The following is a 22,342-nucleotide window of genomic DNA, read 5'->3' as shown; positions in this document are numbered from 1 at the left end:
TTGAGGTTCATTTGACTTTTAAAAATATAAATACTGAATATGAGGGGTATGCTGTCAAAAGGCCCAGGGGGCCACAACATAATTAAAACCAATCTTTTCATGGATAAGGAAGCCTTACAAGGTAACCAAGAGGGAAGAAATAAATTGGATGATAAATTGTTTCTAGGGTATTTTACAGCTGATTTAAGACACGGGTCAAAACCAACCTGTTAACATAAGAGATAGTAACAAAGCTAACACAAGAGGAAGTTTAAATTTTTGATGACTAGTCTTCATGTGCAAAGCACTGTGAGCCACTAACATATCATGCCATTGTACAATGAGTAAAATGAGGTAGAACCTCAGCATTCAAGAAGATGTCTGTGATAAAGTGTAAAACCCAGTGAAAGACATTGCAATAATGTTTTGTCCCATCATTATCCAGCACCACACAACTTAAGTTTGAAATGACAGCCGTAGGCAGGGAGTGCAGTTCCAAGTACTTTATTCAATTTCACAAAGTTGATGCCAGGATAGATCGCTTCCAGGAAAAGGTCAGGAACCTGAGAAAAGAAACACTGTTAAGTGCGGAATTCATTACACTGACATGCAAGAAAATTGATTTTTTTAAAAGACACTCCAGCTTGATGAAAGCAGTCAAGAAATCTTAGAAACAGGTAAAAACATACTCACAGAAAGCATATCCAAAGTCAAACATGGGCTTTGCGTTTGGTCATGCCAAAGCTTGGCTGCTCTGGCCTGGCCTGGAGATGAAGCTGAGGATGAGGCCTCGGCTTGCTCGGGTAGCTGGGCTGCTGGGGTTTTCCCAGGTAGCTTGGCTGCTGGGGCCTCAGTTGGGTCTTGCCCAGGTAGCTGGGCTGCTCAGGCTGGGATTGAGCAGGGAAGCTTGGCTGGGGCTGGCCCGAGTAGCTGGGCTGCTGGGGCCTCAGCTGGGGCTGGCCCGGGTAGCTGGGCCGCTGGGGCTGAGCAGGGTAGCTGGGCCGCTGGGGCCTCGGTTGGGGTTGAGCAGGGTAGCTGGGCTGGGGCTGGCCTGGGTAGCTGGGCTGGGGCTTGCCCGGGTAGCTGGGCTGGGGCTGGGGCCTGCCCGGGTAGCTGGGCTGCGGCTGGGGCCTCGGCTGGGGCTGGGGCTTGCCCGGGTAGCTGGGCTGCGGCTGGGGCCTCGGCTGGGGCTGGGGCTTGCCCGGGTAGCTGGGCTGCGGCTGGGGCCTCGGCTGGGGCTGGGGCTTGCCCGGGTAGCTGGGCTGCGGCTGGGGCCTCGGCTGGGGCTGGGGCTTGCCCGGGTAGCTGGGCTGCGGCTGGGGCCTCGGCTGGGGCTGGGGCTTGCCCGGGTAGCTGGGCTGCGGCTGGGGCCTCGGCTGGGGCTGGGGCTTGCCCGGGTAGCTGGGCTGCGGCTGGGGCCTCGGCTGGGGCTGGGGCTTGCCCGGGTAGCTGGGCTGCGGCTGGGGCCTCGGCTGGGGCTGGGGCTTGCCCGGGTAACTGGGCTGCTGGGTCCTCGGCTGGGGCTGGGGCTTGCCCGGGTAGCTGGGCTGCAGCTGGGGCCTCAGCTGTGGCTGGGGCTTGCCCGGATAGCTAGGTTTCTGCGGCCTGGTCTCAGATTGGTGATCTGAAGCCATCTCAATTCCATAACTTGAAGCGATACCCGAGTCAAATTGTTTTCCATTCTGTGAAGCAGCAACATCCCACATGCCAGCTTTGGTCTGGAGTACACCTTTTGCATAAAGATTAGACACACTTCCATCTGGACTGTATCCATCTACTTGCCTACCATAAGAACCACTATAACCTTTAGTACCAGCAGGCTTCAGGTTCTCAAATGAACCTCTGTCGGGATAACTGGGTCCAGAGCTACCTATAAAACCTCCAGACTGTGCAGGGCTCTCATATTTTGGAGAGGCTGAACCAGGTTTGTGGCTGCCTGAAAAGCCTTCAGCCTGATCAAAGTAAGGTTTAATGATACTGGACCCTCCACTTCTGTAGCTCAGTGCTAAAAAGAGAAAACATTTTAATGGTCAGTCAAGTGAAGAAGTTTCTACAGCTAGAACTGCAGTTTGTGTAGAATGAGCTCTTACCCTTTGCATGTGGCCCAAACGCCAATAGTGAGAGCAAGAACACCCTGGAAGATGGAGAGGATCATGATTGAACAAAAGAAACCCAAGCAATTAACAAAAGTGCCAAAAAACAAACAAATCACTTACTTAAAATACTTACCTCACACAAAATCCAGAGGCCATTTTCCAAACCTGAAGCCAAACAACATGCAAAACTTGTGCTGTTTGCAGGATGCCAAAAAACCCAGAAGCTTTAGTTTCAGCTTTGTAACTGTTGCAACCACAGCAGCCTTCTTTATATGTTGGTACCTGAGTCCACCAGTCACGTCTCACGCTGATTAAATAATTGGAATCAGGTTTGAAGCATCAGTAGAGACCTCTCTGACAACCTGGGCAGGTGTTTGCACTTAAGCTAAATGGCTACATTTCATTTAAGTACCACTCAGTAGTAACTGGACTAATCACAACAATGTAATGGATGCGTAAAACCAGATGGAGGCAGTAATGCAACATAATAGATGCCAACTGCCATAAAACCCAAACAGAAGGAAGAAGAAGAACCTGTCAGTTTGTAGGCCTGTTTCAAGGGTTGCTTCACCCACATTACGAAGAACTGACAGTCCTACTGTTCTCTAGCCATGTGGAGAGTTTTGGTGTTATCTTTTGAGGTCTGAGATTTCTGCTGCTACCCACATATAACAGAGGTTACATTTGATTTTGTCTGTGGCACACAATAAATTAACAATTAGTTCTAAAACAAATGCTAGCATATTAAAAGGCAACATCTCTGACTGGATAAATTGGGGGATAAGTTGCGGGACTTGAGTCACATGACTTTACTCAAGTCAGACTTAAATCACAGGACTTGAGACTTGCTTGATTAACACTGATAAAACTTTGACCTGGTTTTCATAATTTGAGAGCTGACTTAGACTTCACTCAAAAGACAAGAATATTTGCATCTTTATGCCTCTGTGCCGGCGGCAGCCAAAGCTGGTGGCATATTGTTTTCAGGTTGTCCGTCCATCTCGTTATCATGGACACGATATCTCAGAAACGTCTTGACAGAACTTCCTTAAATTTGGCACAAACATTCACTAGTAAGACATTTAGTTGTAAAAATATTCATCAAGACTCAAGTACAAACTGATTAGACTGTGTCGGCTGAAGATCAGTTCAAAGTTCAAAGGTCAAGGACAAAGTGACCTCACAAAACATGGTTTTGGTCTTGTGAATACATTATTTCAATAATGCCATAAAGGAACATTTTCAAATTTGGCACAAAAGTCCACTTGGACTCAAGGATGGACTAATAAGATTTAGGGGGTCAAAGGTCAAAGGTGTGTTGACCTCACAAAACAGTTTTAACATGTGTTGAGGGCTAGGGTCTTAGAAAATGAAAAATCATCCATTAAACACATGACAGAAACTACTGAATCTTAGCCATTAATTTATATTTTTTAAAAAAGGAATGTTACGCTGCACAAATACAACAACAATGGCAGCCCATTTCAGTATTAACTAATTCAAACTAATCTACCATAAAACTCAACTGAAGAAATTTGGTGTGGGGTGAGCAAGTGTTTTACAAGCTGCATGTCTTTTGGTTCATTTTTGTTAAAATTCAAGCAGATCTTTACCGTCTTTCACAGCTTCTTACTGACCTAGTGTCATATTCTAATAAGCTGCTATTTGCAAGACGTCTAGGCTCCTTTTCAAATTAAAACCCTTAGACCTGGCCATGTTGATACTTAACTCCACCACCTCAGCCTTATATGTGCAGTGTCTTAAGGCCTCAAATCTAAAGACAAAGTATCCTCACTGACAAGCAGCTGCTTGCTGAACTGCAAGCAGCCTTCAGCTATGAATTTCAGCCCATGTTAGAGATTCACCATCTTGACTCTTGATGAACATCCTCTGCAATTTTCCTGAGCATGACCCCACATACCACAAATGCCATCTCTCCAGTTGGTTTTAGTCCCCATTCATGCAGCCTAGAAAGCATGAAACTGCAGTCACTGGAGATGTATACAGGTGCATCTCAATAAATTAGAATATGATTGAAAAGTTAATTTATTTCAGTAATTCAATTCAAAAAGTGAAACTCATATTATATAGATTCATGACACACAGAGTGAAAAATTTCAAGCCTTTATTTCTTTTAATTTCGATGATTATGGCTTACAGCTAATGAAAACCGAAAATTCAGTATCTCAGAAAATTAGAATATTACATAAGACCAATAAAAAAATGGATATCTAATACAGAAATGTTGGCCTAATGAAAAGTCTGTTCATGTATATGCAATCAATACTTGGTCGGGGCTCCTTTTGCATGAATTACTGCATCAGTGCGGCGTGGCATGGAGGCGATCAGGCTGTGGCACTGCTGAGGTGTTATGGAAGCCCAGGCTTCTTTGATAGCGGCCTTCAGCTTGTCTGCATTGTTGGGTCTGGTGTCTCTCATCTTCCTCTTGACAATACCCCATAGATTCACTATGGGGTTCAGGTCAGGCGAGTTTGCTGGCCAATCAAGCACAGTGATACCATGGTCATTAAACCAGGTATTGGTACTTTTGGCAGTGTGGGCAGGTGCCAAGTCCTGCTGGAAAATGAAATCAGCATCTCCATAAAGCTTGTCAGCAACAAGGAAACATGAAGTGCTCTAAAAATTTCCTGGTAGACGGCTGCGCTGATTTTGGACTTGATAAAACACAGTGGACAAACACCAGCAGATGACATGGCTCCCCAAATCATCACTGACTGTGGAAACTTCACACTGGACTTCAAGCAACTTGGATTCTATGCCTCTCCATTCTTCCTCCAGACCCTGGGACCTTGATTTCCAAATTAAATGCAAAATTTACCTTCATCTGAAAAGAGGACTTTGGACCACTGAGCAATAGTCCAGTCCTTTTTCTCCTTAGCCCAGGTAAGACGCTTCTGACGTTGTCTCTGGTTCAGGAGTGGCTTGACACGAGGAATGCGACAGTTGTAGCCCATGTCCTGGATACGTCTGTGCGTGGTGGCTCTTGATGCACTGACTCCAGCCTCAGCCCACTCCATGTGAATCTCCCCCAAATTCTTGAATGGCCTTTGCTTCACAATCCTTTCAAGGCTGCGGTTATCCCCGTTACTTGTGCGCCTTTTTCTACCACTTCTTCCTTCCACTCAACTTTCTATGAATATGCGTGGATACAGCACTCTGAACAGCCAGCTTCTTTAGCAGTGACCTTTTGTGGCTTACCCTCCTTGTGGAGGGTGTCAATGACTGTCTCCTGGACAACTGCCTAGTCAGCAGTCTTCTCCATGATTGTGTAGCCTACTGAACCAGACAGACCATTTAAAGGCTCAGGAAACCTTTGCAGGTGTTGAGTTAATTAGCTGATTAGATTGACATCGTAAGTCTACACTATTGAACTTTCACGATATTCTAATTTTCTGAGATACTGAATTTTTGGTTCTCATTAGCTGTAAGCCATAATCAAATTAAAAAAACACTTGAAATATTTCACTCTAATGAATCTAGAGTAGATACAAGTCTCACTTTTTGAATTAACTTTTCCATGATATTCTAATTTGAGATGCACCTGTACATACACATGCCACCTTTGTTACAAAAGAACCAACTTAAGGTTGCATTACAAACTAAAGGTCACAGATGGCTCAAATTTGGAATCCTTCATATTTCCAGTGTCAGACCAATTGTGTGTTGTCTAATGAACAATGGGAGACAAAATGTCAAACAGGACATGTTAAGTGCAGAAGAATCCCAGTTTAAGTTTGATGACTAGTCTTCATGCGCAAAGCACAGCCACTAACATGTCATAATGCCAAGGTACAAAGAATAAAATGAGGTAGAACCTCAGCATTCAAGAAGATGTCTGTGATAAAGTGTAAAGCCCATTCAAAGACATTGCAATAATGTTTTGTCCCATCATTATCCAGCACCACTCAACATACACTGAACTTAGTTTGAAATGACAGCCGTAGGCAGGGAGTGCAGTTCCAAGTACTTTATTCAATTTCACAAAGTTGATAACAGGATAGATAGCTTCCAGGAAGAGGTCAGGAACCTGAGAAAAGAAACACTGTTAAGTGTGGAATTCATTACACTGACATGCAAGAAAATTGATTTTAAAGAAGAGAAACTTTTGCAAAGATGCTCTTCCAGCTTGATGAAAGCAGTCAAGAAATCTTAGAAACAGGTAAAAACATACTTACAGAAAGCATATCCAAAGTCAAACATGGGAGTGATGAAGACACCAGGACCAGGGGTTTTAAATATAGCCCCAATACCTCAGAGAGCCGTAAGATCTTGGCTGAATTTCAGAGTTGGTGGACTTCTCTATCGAGTCAAAAGCATCACCGTCCTGGGAAGAATGAGAGTCCCACATTCCAGCTTTGCGTTGGATCATGCCAAAGCTTGGCCGCTCTGGCCTGGCCTGGAGATGAAGCTGAGGATGAGGCCTTGACTTGCCCAGGTAGCTGGGCTGCTGGGGCTGGCCCGGGTAGCTGGGCTGCTGGGGCTTCAGCTGAGGCTGGCCCGGGTAGCTGGGCTGCTGGGGCCTCGGTTGGGGCTGGGGCTTGCCAGGGTAGCTGGGCCGCTGGGGCCTCGGCTGGGGCTGGGGCTTGCCCGGGTAGCTGGGCTGCTGGGGCCTCGGTTGGGGCTGGGGCGGGGCAGGGTAGCTGGGCTGCTGGGGCCTCGGTTGGGGCTGGGGCTTGCCAGGGTAGCTGGGCCGCTGGGGCCTCGGCTGGGGCTGGGGCTTGCCCGGGTAGCTGGGCCGCTGGGGCCGCGGTTGGGGTTGGGGCTGAGCAGGGTAGCTGGGCCGCTGGGGCCTTGGCTGGGGCTGCTGGGGCTGCTGGGGCCGCTGGGGCCTCGGCTGGGGCTGGGGCTTGCCCGGGTAGCTGGGCTGCTGGGGCCTCGGCTGAGCAGGGTAACTGGGCTGCTGGGGCCTTGGTTGGGGTTGGGGCTGAGCAGGGTAGCTGGGCTGCTGGGGCCTCAGTTGGGGTTGAGCAGGGTAGCTGGGCTGCTGGGGCCTCGGCTGGGGCTGCTGGGGCTTGCCCGGGTAGCTGGGCTGCTGGGGCTGAGCAGGGTAGTTGGGGTTCTGCGGGCTGGTCTCAGATTGGTGAGGGCTTGCCCGGGTAGCTGGGCTGCTGGGGCCTCGGCTGGGGCTGCTGGGGCTTGCCCGGGTAGCTGGGCTGCTGGGGCTGAGCAGGGTAGTTGGGTTTCTGCGGGCTGGTCTCAGATTGGTGACCTGAAGCCATCTCCATCCCATAACTTGTAGCGATACCTGACTCAAATCTGTTTCCATTCTGTGGAGAAGCAACATCCCACATGCCAGCTTTGGTCTGGAGTACACCTTTTGCATTAAGTTGTGTTTTGAGATGTGGCTGCTGTGGGTTATCTCTGGGTTTTGAACTCCTGTAACCAGACACACTTCCATCTGGACTGTATCCATCTACTTGCCTACCATAAGAACCACCATAACCTCCAGCACCAGCAGGCTTCAGGTTCTCAAATGAACCTCTGTCAGGATAACTGGGTCCAGAGCTACCTATAAACCCTCCAGGCTGTGCAGGGCTCTCATATTTTGGAGAGGCTGAACCAGGTTTGTGGCTGCCTGAAAAGCCTTCAGCCTGATCAAAGTAAGGTTTAATGATACTGGACCCTCCACTTCTGTAGCTCAGTGCTAAAAAGAGAAAACATTTTAATGGTCAGTCAAGTGAAGAAGTTTCTACAGCTGGAACTGCAGTTTGTGTAGAATGAACTCTTACCCTTTGCATGTGGCCCAAACGCCAATAGTGAGAGCAAGAACACCCTGGAAGATGGAGAGGATCATGACTGAACAAAATAAACCCAGGTGATTAACAAAAGTGCCAAAAAACAAACAAAACACTTAAAATATTTACCTCACACAAAATCCAGAGGCCATTTTCCAAACCTGAAGCCAAACAACATGCAACACTTGTGCTGCTTGCAGGATGCCAAAAAACACAGATGCTTTCGTTTCAGCTTTGTAACTGCTGCAACCACAGCAGCCTTCTTTATATGTTGGTACCTGAGTCCACCAGTCACGTCTCACACTGATTAAATAATTGGAATCAGGTTTGAAGCATCAGTAGAGACCTCTCTGACAACCTGGGCAGGTGTTTGCACTTAAGCTTATTGGCGTCATTTCATTTAAGTACCACTCAGAAGTAATTGGACCAATCACAACGATGTAATGGATGCGTAAAACCAGAAGGAGGCAGTAATGCAACATAATGGATGCCAACTGCCGTAAAAACCCAAACAGAAGGAAGAAGAAGAAGAACCTTTCAGTTTGTAGGCCTGTTTCAAGGGTTGCTTCACCCACATTACGAAGAACTGAATGTCCCACTGTTCTCTAGCCATGTGAAGAGTTTTGGTGTTATCTTTTGAGGTCTGAGATATCCACCTCTCAGATTTCTGCTGCCAACCACATATAGCAGAGGTTACATTTGATTTTGTCTGTGGCACACAATAAATTAACAATTAGTTCTAAAACAAATGCTAGCATATTAAAAGGCAACATCTCTGACTCGATAAATCACAGAACTTCCTGTCCTACAGTAAATGGAACATTTTTTCCAGAGTTGGGGGCCTTGAGTCACATGACTTTACTCAAGTCAGACTTAAATCACAGGACTTGAGACTTGCTTGACTAACACTGATAAAAGACTTGGTATTCATAATTTGAGAGTTGACTTAGACTTCACTCAGAAGACTAGGATATTTCAATTCTTACGCCTCTGCTCCAGCAGCAGCCAAAGCTGATGGCGTATTGTTTTCAGGTTTTCCGTCCATCTCGTTATTGTGGACATGATACCGCAAAACGCCTTGATGGAACTTCCTCAAATTTAGAACAATTAAGCACTATGCTCGTAGAACATTAAAAATTTGGTGTGGGATGAGCGAGTGTTTTACAAGCTGCATGTCTTCTGGTTCATTTTTGTAAAAATTCAAGCAGATCTTGACCCTCTTTCGCAGCTTCTTACTGATCTAGTGTTATATTCTAATAAGCTGCTGTTTGCAAGACGTCTAGGCTCGCTGAACTGCAAGCAGCCTTCAGCTGTGAATTTCAGCCCATGTTAAGAGATTCCTCATCTTGACTCTTGATGCACATCCTCTACAATTTTCCTGAGCATGACCCCACACACCACAAATGCCATCTCTCCAGGTGGTTTTAGTCCCTATTTATGCAGCCTAGAAAGCATGAAACATGAACAAACCTAAGGTTGTGTTGTATTGAAGTGAGCCAAGTCGAAGTACTTATGTCTCTACAGTCTCATAAATGAATGTAAATACAAAAATAACATTTAAGGTGGTCTGCTTGTACTATCAACTGACTCCTATGATTTATCTGTTAATCTCTGGATGGCAAGTCCAAATAAAGATATTAAATTCACTCTTTGAATTGTGTCAGAGAAGAAAGACAGAGCTGACGAATATTCAACACATTTTACTAACCATCATTCATTTCACTTATTTTACATTAATGTCAAGCAAATAGTTTCACCACATTACAAAGAAGGAGCATACCATGCAGTCATGAAAAAGACCATCATCATAAGACACCAGCTAGATATCATTTTATAGCTTAAGTCTTTGTTTAAACCATGGTGGCATGGATGCTATTTTAATACATTTCATATTCACTTCTGCTGGAATTTTAATACAGAAAAATATAGAAAACTGTGGGAATGTACTGTGCTCATGGTAACATCAAACTTAGAGGGAAGAGAAGTCACATGGGAAGAAAGAGAAAAAAGGAGGGAGTAAAAGGTAAGGAAGTAAAGAAGGAGGGAAGAGAGGAAGTAACAGCGAATAGAGATGAAGGAAAAAAAAACTGGAGGAGGAAGGAGGCATGTGTAGATGTTGTGAAGGTCTGTTAGCTGAGTTTGAGGCCAAGGCAGAGAGCCAGCTCGTTCTTTTGGATCTTTCCATCTCCGTTGATGTCGCAGTGACCCATTAGGGCTTTCCTGAACTTGTCCAGGTCTGTCCCACTGATGCTGGGCTGGAGGAGAGGGTTAGGAGGGTTTAAAGGTAGGAGGTCAATGCCTAAATTACTCTTGTTGGGTAAATATTTTTCACGGTGAAAGGAAAGATAGTTTTTTAGTGTTAGAAAGTTATTTTGAAAAGCTACAGAAAGTTAGCATGTTACCATAACGTCTCAAATGTAAGTCACATGTGTGGTTTTATTCGCTGATAAGATATATGCTGTTCCTAAATAAAAGTCAGTTTCAAATAGGCTTGGGCAGATATTGAATAATATCAAATATTGCGATGTTTCCTGCCAAATGCGATATTTACATTGATTTACATCACAAGTCACAGTTTTTCATCAAAACTTTGAACTGCAGTTTAGTGGCAGCATCACTTATACCTCAAGCAAGAAATACAAACCCCTGGTTTCGCAATAATGCGATATTTGACCTGGAGTGTATCCAGTTATCAAATTTCAGAACACCAGTGCTTGTACTACAAGGGTGTCTGTTAATGTGATGCATGAAGGCTTTTAATGTGAGAATTGATAAAGGAAGTGTTGAGATTGCACCAGTAACAGTAAATGGCATCAAAACTTTAGGATTTAGGATTTTTCATTTATTGTAGAGATATACAGTATGACGCTACTCTATATATTTTTTTTCTTCAAACATCTTTCAAAACATTCTTCAAAAAAGTTTTACCTTCACCAGCTCCATCATATCCTTGACAAATCCATCCACCTCCGGACCCTCCAACGCACCTGTCTGACTCTATATACACACACACACATACACACACACACATATAGACAAAGGGCACATGATACACATGGAAACATGACATAAGGATCAGAAAAACACATTGTTACCTTGTAAAACACAGATAAATGTGATGAAAAGTTATACTAAATACTAAAACGTATCCATAAATCAAATATTCAAGCACCGGGTAAAAAACTCTCTCTGGTCAGACAGAAAACAAGAACAAAAAGTCTTTAATCCAATAAATTCTTTCTGGGAAAAGACACAACAGAGATTAAAACAGATAAATTCACACTTACGACATCATAGTGAGCAAATATCTTCTCAAAGTCTCTCTTCCTGTCCTCCTGACTGCAGGCCTGACACCAAACATCAAATAATGAAAACACAACACATTCACTGAGAGCACGAAATATTAATATTTAAGTGAGAACATGAATCCATTTAAAGGAAAAAAAACATTTTAAGCTTAAATCCCCAAACTTACGTCCATCTTAAACTTCAGTAAGAAGTTTTCCTTCAGGGCCAAAATTCTGTTGACGACAAAAAAACTAATGGAGAATTGAACTCATTTAAAAAGTAGACAATTTTATTTTGTAATATTGTAGAAATTAATTTTTGTTCTTGGAAACAGGAAAATGAATGGATAAAGCTGAAATAGCTTTTTCCACAGCATTCAACCACAGTGAATGGCCTCAAGTTACCAGTGAGGTGATGTATTTGGTCTTGTGATGAAAACTGGGAAAAAGCTCATGAATTAGCCTGAGTTTATAATATTTTCTTGCAGTAATTTCAAGTGTTTAGAGACAGGATTATAATAATTAGCACATTATCTTGTTTTAATGACTTCTAGTAGATCAGGTGTGATTCAGTACCTGGCCAGGTCATTTAAATCCAGTCTGCCATCTTTGTTTTTGTCAAACATCTTCATCTACAGGGAGGGAAAAAAAATCAGAATTAATTTCTTATTATTCAGTGACAGACAGATATCTGAACTCTGCCTGTTACCATGGTGTCAGTGTACTCCTCCAGCTTTTCAGGAGTGACGGACCTCCTGTGTTGGAGGAACAGGTCCTGAAGGAAGCCCTGAAGGACCAAAAAAGACACAGGAATAAGAACATTTACCACAAATTAACCCAAGACTGCTGAAGGAATCTCTCCTGGGACTGACAGCACAGAGGAAGAGGAAGCCCAACATCCTGACCTGAGAGCACTCAGTGAGGGATGAGTCACATTTGATCCAGTACTTGAGTGTGGAGACACAACCGCCAGTTATTTTCACCATTTTATATCCATACAATATCAAAAATAATGTCAAATACCATCAAAAGTTTATTGATTACCTTATAGATTTCATTTATGAGGATCTGAAACTGAAATATGAAGTAAATGATGATGATCTTATGAAGCTATAAACATCAATATTTTGTATTTTTACTTCATGAATATAAAAATATCAAAGATAGGAGAAGAAACCCTTTAACTTAAAGAGTAAGATGCAAAGCATCACTGTGAAGCCCGGGAGAAGGATTATTGTTTATATTGAAAACAACAAAAGGAAATAAAGAGTGTGGAAACCGCAGATCCAGATCACCACCACGATGCGGTCTATCGCTCTCTAGTCTAATGACTGCTGTGTGTGTTCACAGGTGTCAGAAACAGACCCTTGATAAGAACTGATGTGGTTTGATGTGAGCTTCTCCCTCTGTTACCTTGAGCTCGACGGCTGAGATGTAGCCGCTGCTGTCTGTGTCGTAGTTCCTCCAGATCTGCACACAACACAGAAAAGTCATTGAGAAATACAATAAACATCCCAAAACTAAAGACTGAGTCGACCTGTCCATTACACCCTTCATTATTTAAATTTTGAAAATTTCTACTTTTCTCTTAAAGGAGTAATGTTTGTCCTGAAGGAGGTGCTAAAAGAAAACTCATGCAGTGTTTTCTTTTGCAATGTTGGACGCATCCACCAGACACTCACTGGATGTCCACTGTCCTCTACTCAGCCTCTTGCCCTCACCCTCATGAACTCCACGCTGTTGTCCAGCGGCGTCTCCCTGCGAAACAGAAGCAGGAAGTTTTCTTCCTCTGGCAGCATCATGGTGGCCAGCTGGAGAGAGAGGATTTACATGTGTTGTAACTGAGGATGCTGTCGCCATTTTTTTAATCTTTTTTTTTTTTTTTACATGACACATCAGTTTTAAATAACATCTGATTCCTCATCTCCTATGTAAAGTTTGTTTCTGAAAGGACAAACCTATGAATGTCAAATTTAGTGTTAAATGCAAAATAACTCAGTAGATCAAAATCTACAGGAGTGAATATGATTATAGATCTACACCAACAAATGAGCCAACCCCTGATTTCAACACTCACTGCCTGTTCGGGACCAGAATCAAAACCTGCAGAGGTCAGAACTTTATGCTGACTTCATTGTATTTTGTGCTGTGTCTTAATCCTGCGGACGGCTGAGCTGACATGACCCAACATTTCCGAGGATTGTATGCTGAAAACGTGTTGATGTGTCATCTCCTGTAAAAACAGGAGGTGATCGTACCTCTTGGATCTGCAGACGTCCGTCAGCTGCGGCGTCACGAGCAGGTACGAATCTGGCTCCGAGCCGTCGGATTCTGTCCTCAGTTATCTCCTCTCTCTGACAACAACATGGACATAATGTACTGTATTTTACTGCACTTTAAAACCGGCTGCTGCAGTTGTACATGATGAATTAGTTTCATATATAAAAGGAATTATGAAAAATATAACGCAAACACATACATTGAAAAACAGGAAATGACTGATGTGTGTAAGCTCAGGTCTTCATCAGTGCTTTGGTGGGAAATGAAACTGGTGGTGAACAGCGGTTTTAGCTGAAGTGTTGACCACAAGCTTAAACGCACAATAGTAATTTTCTGCTACTAGGGGTCTCTTAGTCTAAAAAAAATAACAAATTATAGAGCTTGGTGTATGGAGTGTGGGATCATGGGAGTTGTTGTCTTCATCACCACTGCTGTAAGTTTCTCCTGGTTTGGATTCCTTCAGTGTCAGTGGTTCATGAAGTTTTTCTCTGGAGCTGAATTATCCACAGAGGTCTCCTCCTCTCCGCAACAAACAGACTAGGTGATTAAAACCAGTAAAAACACTGAATAAAGCAGTTTCACGTTAAAAATCTGTGTTTTTCCATCACTATTCAGCGGGACACAGGACGTCTTGGAGGGGCTGTGAGCCGAGCTACCTAATGTTTGCTCAGCTTGTTTCTCTGATAAATTGAGATCCAGATGTCTGATGACAAAAATCCGTCATCTGGTTAAAATATATAGTTAAAAAATGACCAAGAACCGAAAGTGAATCTTAAATATGTGACTTAAAAATGGATTAAAAAAAATCAATTTTGAGCTTCTGGCAGGCAACCACAACACTGATGCATGCACATGGAGGATATGAAGTCATTGACAGGTGGCCAAATGAAACTGTTACCACTGATTTCTCTGGTTTGAGAATCGATAGAAACATTTGTGATCATAAAAGCTCAACAACGTATATAACAGAGGTGTAGTTGTTTTTAGACATTTAATGCGAAAAAAATGACATATTGTACCTTTAAGAAAACAAGTATCAATAAACTCTGAAGAGCACAATTTAAAAAACCTGCAACATCAATCATTATTTATATTTATATCATATTTCTCTCATGTCTGAATTTTCTGTGTAGCAGTTGAACATTTCTGGCACCAGCGCCCCCCTGTGGCTCTATCAAAAACATCCGTCTGTCTGATGACACAGGTCGAGATGCTGCTGATTTCCATCAGGTGGAAAGGGACCAAACTCAACATGCAGCCTCATATTTTCTCTCTGTACCTTCATCCCCTGTTTTTCCAGCATGTGTTGAAAGAAGGCGTCCAGCTGCTTTCCTTCGATGTAACCATCGTCTAAACAAGACACACAAGCAGGCGTTTAGAATATAAAACTCAACAGTTCATGTGTGGATTCACATACAACCTTTAGCCTCATGAAACAAGAGTGTGAAATAAAACAAATAAAATGAAATAAACTACAATGTAAAAATCTCAACAGTATCAACACAGTGCAGCTGGATGAGCCAGTATAAATATTATAGCATTTATCATTAATGCATTCATTGTTGTGGCCTATTTTACACTTGATCATGTTTACGATGAGCAGCTTATTCTGGAGAGAAACACATTGTTGTTTGGTTCCAAAAAACACAATAACACATTTTACCAATTTCTATAAAAATGACTGATGCAAAATAACATTATTATCTCATATCATGTCAGGGTCTCATGGATCACATTATGTCACTGAGACTTAAAGTGGAACTATAACTTCAGAGGAAGATCATGCGATATGATCGAAAGCTCCAGAGCAGCCACTATCTGACCTTGTGGTGAGATTTCTTTGTCGGCTACTTTATTCAAATCATATGAATAAACTGAGGGGATTATGTGTGATGTTCAGGACATTAGTTTGGCAAACAGATTAAATACATTTAACGTTATTTCTGCTACGGTCTCCTTAGATTAAATATTAATTTCCGGGGGTGGGGTGGTGTATGAAGCAGCTTCCATCCCACCCCAATGTTGGGGTGCTGTGTTTTGCTGGAGGTCTGGAGGAGGTGGTGCTACGGCTTTTCATGCACTTCACATTATATTCACAGCTTTTTATTTACAGCGATGAACCTTGGGTTGCACATGACCTCATGAGTTTTCTCCTAAAGTCTTATATTGTTGTATTTGTCAGAAAACTGACACAGATAATATATGATTTCTGAAACTAAAAACCAATTTAAGTTGGGCTGTGCTTTTTGCTTCGTCCTGTTCACTGTTAACTGTAAGATACTACGTTATGAAAATGAATTGAAGTCTGTGCAACAGGGGTTTAAAAATATGAAGAAATGCTTTCAATGCTTTTAACTGCCACATATTAACATTAATGGGCTGAACCTGCATTTAACTGGTTTAACATACATTTTAATTCTCTCCTACTATTATTAATGCAGTTTGTCACATTATCAATTAAATGTAAACACACTGAGTCGAGCTCCTAGAGTCACTGAATGATGTTACAGTCACATGGACTTTAGAGAATGAACCACTCTCACCATCCACGTCGAAGTGTTGCCAGATCTGTAAAAATCCTGCAGCGTCCAGTCCGTCCACAGCGCGGTCCATGGTGCCGGAGACCAGTACAGAGGTCGAGCTGCTGACAATAAGACAAGAACGGGAAAAACAAGGAGACGTAGAGCAGAGTCACAGAGAGAGAGAGGAGAGAAAGTTTATTCTGATTTCATCTTCAGGGGCCAGAGAAATGAGAGAATACAATTTCAACAGCTTGTTTATGAAGGGAGGGGGGAGAGAGGGAGGGAGAGAGATAGAGAGCGGGGGAGGGAGAGAGAGAGGGGAAAGGGGGGTGAGGGGGAGAGAGAAGAGGAAGGGTAAGAGAGAGAATGAGGGGGAGGGAGAGAGAGGAAGAGGGTGCAGAGAAGAGGGGAGAGAGAGAGAGTGTGAGAGAGGGTGAAGAGGGGGGCCACTGAGGAGTAGAGAGAGAAAGAGTGAGGGGGGGCAGAGAGGGGGGGGGGCAAGAGAGGGAGAGATTGAGAGAGAGGGGGGGTGAGAGAGGGAGAGAGTGAGAGAGAGGGGCGGTAGAGTGATGGAGAGAGGGAGAGAGAGTGGGTGAGCAGTGAACCAGTATTTATTGGCGTACACAAACAGATACAGAAACATGTGACAGCTGACGTCACATTTCAGACTCGTAGCTTCACAAACATATAAACAATAAAACACAGCGTTTCACTGAATCTTTAAAAATAACAACAATATTTTCCCAGTAAGATAAAAGCCATCACCACGAATCTTAAATGAAACTCCATGCAGAGTCAACAGCATGTTTCATCCATAATAAATCATCATACAATATAAACCCCAGTGTCTGTGTTTTACTCTGATTAAACCCATTTATTCTATAAACACAACCTTTAACAAGTGTTAGTACATATTTACACTGATACATAAAACATCTGTAAGTGCAGCAGTACATGATTAACAGAGATCAGTATTCGATAAGGCAAGATGTGAGGATACAGCAGCGGTGTTGATAGCAGAGTAACATGTTAAACCAATGAACATTTTATGTTTTATACACATACATTAAACAGAAAAAGCAAGTAAAATATTTTTTTTGTTGTTGAAAGAATACGTTTATTTCCATCTGTATAAACACCCCCCGAGAGGCAATTTTTTTTTTTTTTTCTGGAAAAAACAAAACTTAGAAAAACGATCATCCCAAAATATTTTTCACTTGCCCTCAGGGGTTGTTCTCACAGACAAAAAAAACTTTTTTTTTGTCAGTTTAGACTGTGGTAGTGGCACACCTCACCCTCTTGTGGCCAGAAGCCGTATTACAAAAGCAAATCTTCACAAAGCAATCCTCACTAAAAAAAAAAATAAAAAAAAAAAAAATGATATTTTTTTTGTCTGTGAAAACGACCCCAGAGAGACAAGTAAAAAAAAATATTTTGGGGGCCAATCATTTTTCTATGCCCCCCCCCCCAGAAAAAAATAATCACTTGCTCTTGAAGGTGTTTATACAGATGAAAAGGAGAAAAAAATGATCCTGGTAAAAAACAAAAAAAAATTCACTTGCCTTTTAGGGCTAAAGGACATTTGACTTGTTCTAATTTTTGGTTCAGCGAACCCTCAGAGGGTAAACTATCAGTTGCTCTTCGTCTCCACCCACTGAGGATTCTGCCATGTTCACATCATGGAGGAGGAACAGCAACAACGTATGTTCATGACTTACAGGCTTTCAAGTGAACTGAAGACAGGTGAGTGACGGCTGAGTTTGACTTTTTAAAAACAGTTAGATAGTTTAGTGCGTATACTTTAAAAATAAATGGCGTTAGGTGCCTTTCAAAATAATGTAAGGCATTAATTTTCATTAATTGGACCTTTCAGAAGTCATAACTAGAGTTAGATGCTGATGTGAACAATTTTTCAAGTCATGACACGAATGCAGCATTTACTCAAATCTCCCCCTTACAGAGCCATATTTATATCACTGTGTTCTTACTCCTCTGTGCTGATGGGAGTCAGATTATTTAACTGGGATTTTTCTTGACTCTACTTAAACAATCTGAATCTGATTCTGTCTCATTTCAAGATACAGACCCTTAAGGTTAAATTAAATGGGAACAAGAGGAATAATCTCGACTCACAGGCAGAATATTTTCAGATTTTTTTTTTTTGTCAGTCAGATAATTATGCGATCCACAGTAACTCAGGTGACCTGACATATTTTCTAGTCAAGAGCAGTCATTATATTTTATAACATTAAAATGAAAACTTATTTACAACTCCAATGAAAGCTCAAGGACACATCACACAAAAATAAAGATTTGAAGAGCTTGAACTTGCTTTGGTTTTTTGTTGTTGTTCCTCTTCTAAAGTGCTGCAGGATGTTTCTGCTGCCCCTGATTTCTAATCTGTGAAGAGCCTGTTCCTGGATGAGGAGTGAATGTTTGCAGGATAAAAAAAGTTTCTATATTAAGTCATTACCTCCAGACAAGCTGACGGTAGAGCTCACTGAGTTACAGTTTACCTGCTGCATGTAAACACCGTGGACAGCCAGACTCATTCTCAGTGTTTTGGACTAACTGAGCTTATTCTAGCTGGACCCGGTTGTGTAAGTAACCACAGATTGTCTCTGCACCAGATAAAACCCATCTGGTCAGCTCTTTATGGTCCTATTAGAGCTGTTGACAGAGACGGTAGTGGGACTGTTCTGGTGTCCATTCGGCCGAACAGTTCGACTGATCCAAGGTCAGGAAACTCGTCTGATAACATGTGCAAAAAGTTTTACAGCATCCCCCCTGTTTACATGTGCCTTATCAAAAAAAACAAAACAAAAAAACAAAAACAATTTACTCTCCACTGCCTGTGCCTTTTACTGTCTGTATGTGATTGTTCCCCTGGTGGAGTAAGGACTCTTGAGTGAGATTTAAACGACCATCAGACTGAAGGAGTGTCTTCGCTGGACTCCTCCTCTGATTTGTTGTCAGTTGGAGATTGAACCTCCTCCTCAGCTGGACTGAGATCTGTGTCCGCCAGAGATGGAGGCGTCACTGAAGGGACAGAGAGAGGGAGAATACACATGTGAGACAGAGAACGAGGGAAACAGCTGGACTGAAACAGTGACAGACGTGTTCTTATTTGATTAAGAAATTAAAGTGAGATCATCAACTGAAAAGTAAAGAAAACAATAAATTCAGGTCCAGAAACCACAAAAACCTAAAAATGAATACAATAAATTTGGATCAAATAACATTGGACAAATAAACTATGAACCGAGTTCAAATTATGAGGCAAAGTCCTTTAACCACTTTAATATCATGAATCTCAGACGCCTCAATAAATGACTGAAGTGTAACTACTGCTACATTTTGACAACCATGCAGAGACTAGTTTTAGAGATCAGTCGAACCGTAAGTGGGGAGCGACTTGGTGCGCTCCCGGTCTTGCTCCCCGGCAGGAGGAGGACTCGCTGAGCTCTTCAGAGACGACCACTGTCTACCACCGCCGGCTCCAGGCTCGCTTCCTGCACCGGGCGGGTCAAACGCATCGCCGCCGTCTCCAGAAAAATCAACTGCAGGAAAGAGAGACACAAGGAAACTGATGCGTCTCTGTCCTTCAGCAATATTTCACCGCACACATTTCAAAATGACAACCATCAACAGTTTGTCTTTTCTGTGGCCCTGGAAACATCTGAGACTGAGAGAGCCAATGAGAAGAGAGGAGGGCATGGCTTAGGGTGGTGACTGTTTTGTTAATACTTTCACAGTATTAATATACAACCTTTACCTGCTTTATAATCAAAAGAGGACATGGACATCTACCTTTATACAATACAGGACTTTTAATTTTAAAAATTTACATAATAAAAGAAAGATTCCTCCTCTTCCAGACTGATGGACAGCAGAAAATAAAATTAAATCCTGTTTCCTGTTTTTTTTTTAAAGAATTGTGTAGGTGGTTTATGTCTTACGTCCAAAACAGTGAGAGGTGTGTGATGACGCCTGCTGAGACGTGTAAATGACCCTTCTGTCTCTTTGATTTTAAAAACACGTATTCTTGCACAATCACAACAGACGACTTTTTGATTACACAGAAGCCTTTTTTAAAGAAAAACACTGAGTTCCTGTGAGTGTTAATTACACAAGTCGCGTGTTAAACCACAAAATCCCCCACACACACTCTGACACTTGGACATGTCAAGTACAGGCTGGAACTGGATGCATGTGCTTTGCTTCAGATGTCCTGTTTGTGGAGGCGTCACATATGGCCCTGAAAGTGTTCATTAAACAAGTTGTCACCTGTTATATTGTCAGCAATACTGCGGCTAACAGGCAGCGCTGACTCATGCAACCTTTATCATTAAGAAAAAACAGCCACTGCTGTCTGTCATCTTAGTCGTTTTCATTTTTCAGTGCCTTTAGATTCTCCAAGAAACATTTTCCTTTCTCTTCTCATTCTATAGTATTTACAGAACTGTCACATTCTTAATAAAATGCAGGAATGCTAAGCTAAATGTGGCCAATTTTTCCTTTTTGGATCAGAATCTCCTCAACAAAAAATGCCTGTTTAATATAGGAACATTGAAAGAAGAAATAATTAAAACAAATGTGGAGTATTTTGACATACATAGCCAGGACACGTATCAGTTATGTTGAATATGTTTATCACTGTGCTAGAGCCTAAATACACAGGATCAAATAAATATTTAATACATTTAATGTAAATTTAGCTGATTATTCATTGTAATTTGATTCCTTTCTATCATTTATTCGCATGCAATGTTTTTAACAAAGAAAAGTAAATATTTTTAATTATTTAAATTCTTTATATAAACTGACCTGAACACAACATTTGTGTGATTTGTGATGTGCATAAAAATTTTTTTTTTTTTTTTACTAATGCCACGTTTGTAAAGGTCAAACAGAGATACTAACCGTCCAGTGGAGACAGGGGTCCTGCAGGGTTGCTGCTGGTGCTCTCTCGCTCCTGCTCCGATGGCGCCCTCTTCAGGCGAGGAGCAGGAAGTGGTCCTTTAGCAGAGGAGCTGCCTACTGGAACCTCAGAGTCATCTGAGAACCAGATATCAATAAAACAACCAAACAATGAACAAACTGTCAGGACAAATCCACAGATGTGGGATTTAAACTACAATCCTACTTGTGGTAATAAAAATATTTAGAAACAATGGAAGCTTCTGGTGGCTGTAGGATGCCCCAAAGTTGACAAAAATCTGAGAGCAATCCCAATCCTTGCCTACCTTGAATGTAGGTGCTGTTTGCCCTGGGACTGGTTGGACTGGTGGGACTGGTTGGGCAAGAGGTGTGCGCCCCCTGTGGGAGTTTGGTGGCCTGGGATGGAGGCGGTTTGGGGGTGATGCTCGGTGGTTTGGACCTGGGAGCTGGCTCTGGTTTGGACTCATCAGCGTCTGCTGGGATAATGGGGTGGAGGTCTGACCACAAGTCTTATTCTACTATGGACTTAAAGAGTGTCATTACTGTGGGTTGTGAACTGTGAACTAGTTACTATGAAAATTCTACATACAACTCTTACACTAAGCAGTCAAGACACTGGTGCACCGGTAACATGATATTAAAGAAACTCACCTTTGTCCCCATCCACCTTCTCCAACAAGGTTGACGACTCAGACTGAAAACAGAGAGACAGAGAGGTAATGTCACTGAATGTACGACTTCATGTATTCTACATTACTAGTTATTTAAAACCCCAGCCTTCTAACTCTTTGTTTTCAAGTTCTTTTTAATATGTCGACTATTGAGGGAAGAGAAGGAATGTAACTGAGAAAGAGAGAGATGAGGAACGACAATATATGTACTGTATGTACCACAGATACACAAGCTTTGTTTTTACACCATCTTTAAAAGTGTGGTGGTTGTTCTCTCGCTTTTAATTGTGTTTATGTCTCTTCTTGCTTTGCTCTGTGAATTTTTTCTGAACTTTACACCATGTTGAAAAGGGAACTGCAGCACTCCTCTCATTTGGGTAAGAATGTTTTTTAATTTATCTTTCTAATTGCATCCATATGGGAACTTTAATTTAATTTATTCATTTATTATTCTAATATTCTGCTATGTGTAAACAAAATTCCTGTAAACTCCACTGAAATGACAATAAAGTCTTGAATCTTGAGCTCCTGAATCTAAAGCAGCAACTGACACAGTTTTATACTTTATGCTCTTAAGGGCAGTGGTCAACAAAAAACAAAACAAGCAGCCTACAGTAATACATTTCAAATTGGTGCTTAAAGATGAGGCACAAGAAAGTTCAAGGAATTTGCTTTCTTCCTACTGTATGTTCTTACACTGGTTTTAAGACATACTGGCGTCAATATATTGACTACTGATGGATTTACATCATTAGTATTCCAGCTCTTTACCCATGGACTCCACCCACCTTCTTTACAGCCATTCTTTCC

At 42.2% G+C, this 22,342-nt stretch overlaps 4 protein-coding genes across 4 annotated transcripts; all 4 read right to left on the bottom strand.

Annotated features, from left to right (window-relative positions):
- Positions 1 to 689: 689 nt before the first annotated feature.
- LOC111230654 (proline-rich protein 2-like) lies at positions 690 to 1,613 on the bottom strand. Its single transcript, XM_022757444.1, has one exon. The coding sequence runs from the start codon at positions 1,611 to 1,613 to the stop codon at positions 690 to 692; it is 924 nt and encodes a 307-aa protein (XP_022613165.1).
- A 4,714-nt stretch (positions 1,614 to 6,327) lies between these two features.
- On the bottom strand, positions 6,328 to 7,326 carry LOC111230653 (proline-rich protein 2-like). Its single transcript, XM_022757443.1, has one exon. It carries the CDS (start codon positions 7,324 to 7,326, stop codon positions 6,328 to 6,330), a length of 999 nt encoding a protein of 332 aa, XP_022613164.1.
- A 2,223-nt stretch (positions 7,327 to 9,549) lies between these two features.
- On the bottom strand, positions 9,550 to 16,154 carry LOC111230662 (secretagogin-like). Its single transcript, XM_022757453.1, has 11 exons — positions 15,942 to 16,154; positions 14,678 to 14,748; positions 13,377 to 13,472; positions 12,840 to 12,929; positions 12,532 to 12,588; positions 11,828 to 11,905; positions 11,695 to 11,750; positions 11,307 to 11,352; positions 11,119 to 11,178; positions 10,760 to 10,828; positions 9,550 to 10,086 (listed from the first exon to the last, which is right to left on the bottom strand). The coding sequence occupies exons 1-11, from the start codon at positions 16,009 to 16,011 to the stop codon at positions 9,961 to 9,963; spliced, it is 819 nt and encodes a 272-aa protein (XP_022613174.1). The 5' UTR covers positions 16,012 to 16,154; the 3' UTR covers positions 9,550 to 9,960.
- Positions 16,155 to 18,846: 2,692 nt separating this feature from the next.
- LOC111230652 (formin-like protein 6) lies at positions 18,847 to 22,335 on the bottom strand. Its single transcript, XM_022757442.1, has 6 exons — positions 22,321 to 22,335; positions 21,513 to 21,555; positions 21,167 to 21,334; positions 20,844 to 20,978; positions 19,319 to 19,480; positions 18,847 to 18,959 (listed from the first exon to the last, which is right to left on the bottom strand). The coding sequence occupies exons 1-6, from the start codon at positions 22,333 to 22,335 to the stop codon at positions 18,847 to 18,849; spliced, it is 636 nt and encodes a 211-aa protein (XP_022613163.1).
- Positions 22,336 to 22,342: the final 7 nt, after the last annotated feature.

Source organism: Seriola dumerili, unplaced genomic scaffold (assembly GCF_002260705.1).
Source record: "Seriola dumerili isolate Sdu_G_001 unplaced genomic scaffold, Sdu_1.0 BDQW01000276.1, whole genome shotgun sequence".
NCBI lineage: Eukaryota > Metazoa > Chordata > Actinopteri > Carangiformes > Carangidae > Seriola > Seriola dumerili.
This window is presented reverse-complemented; position numbering and strand designations above follow the sequence as displayed.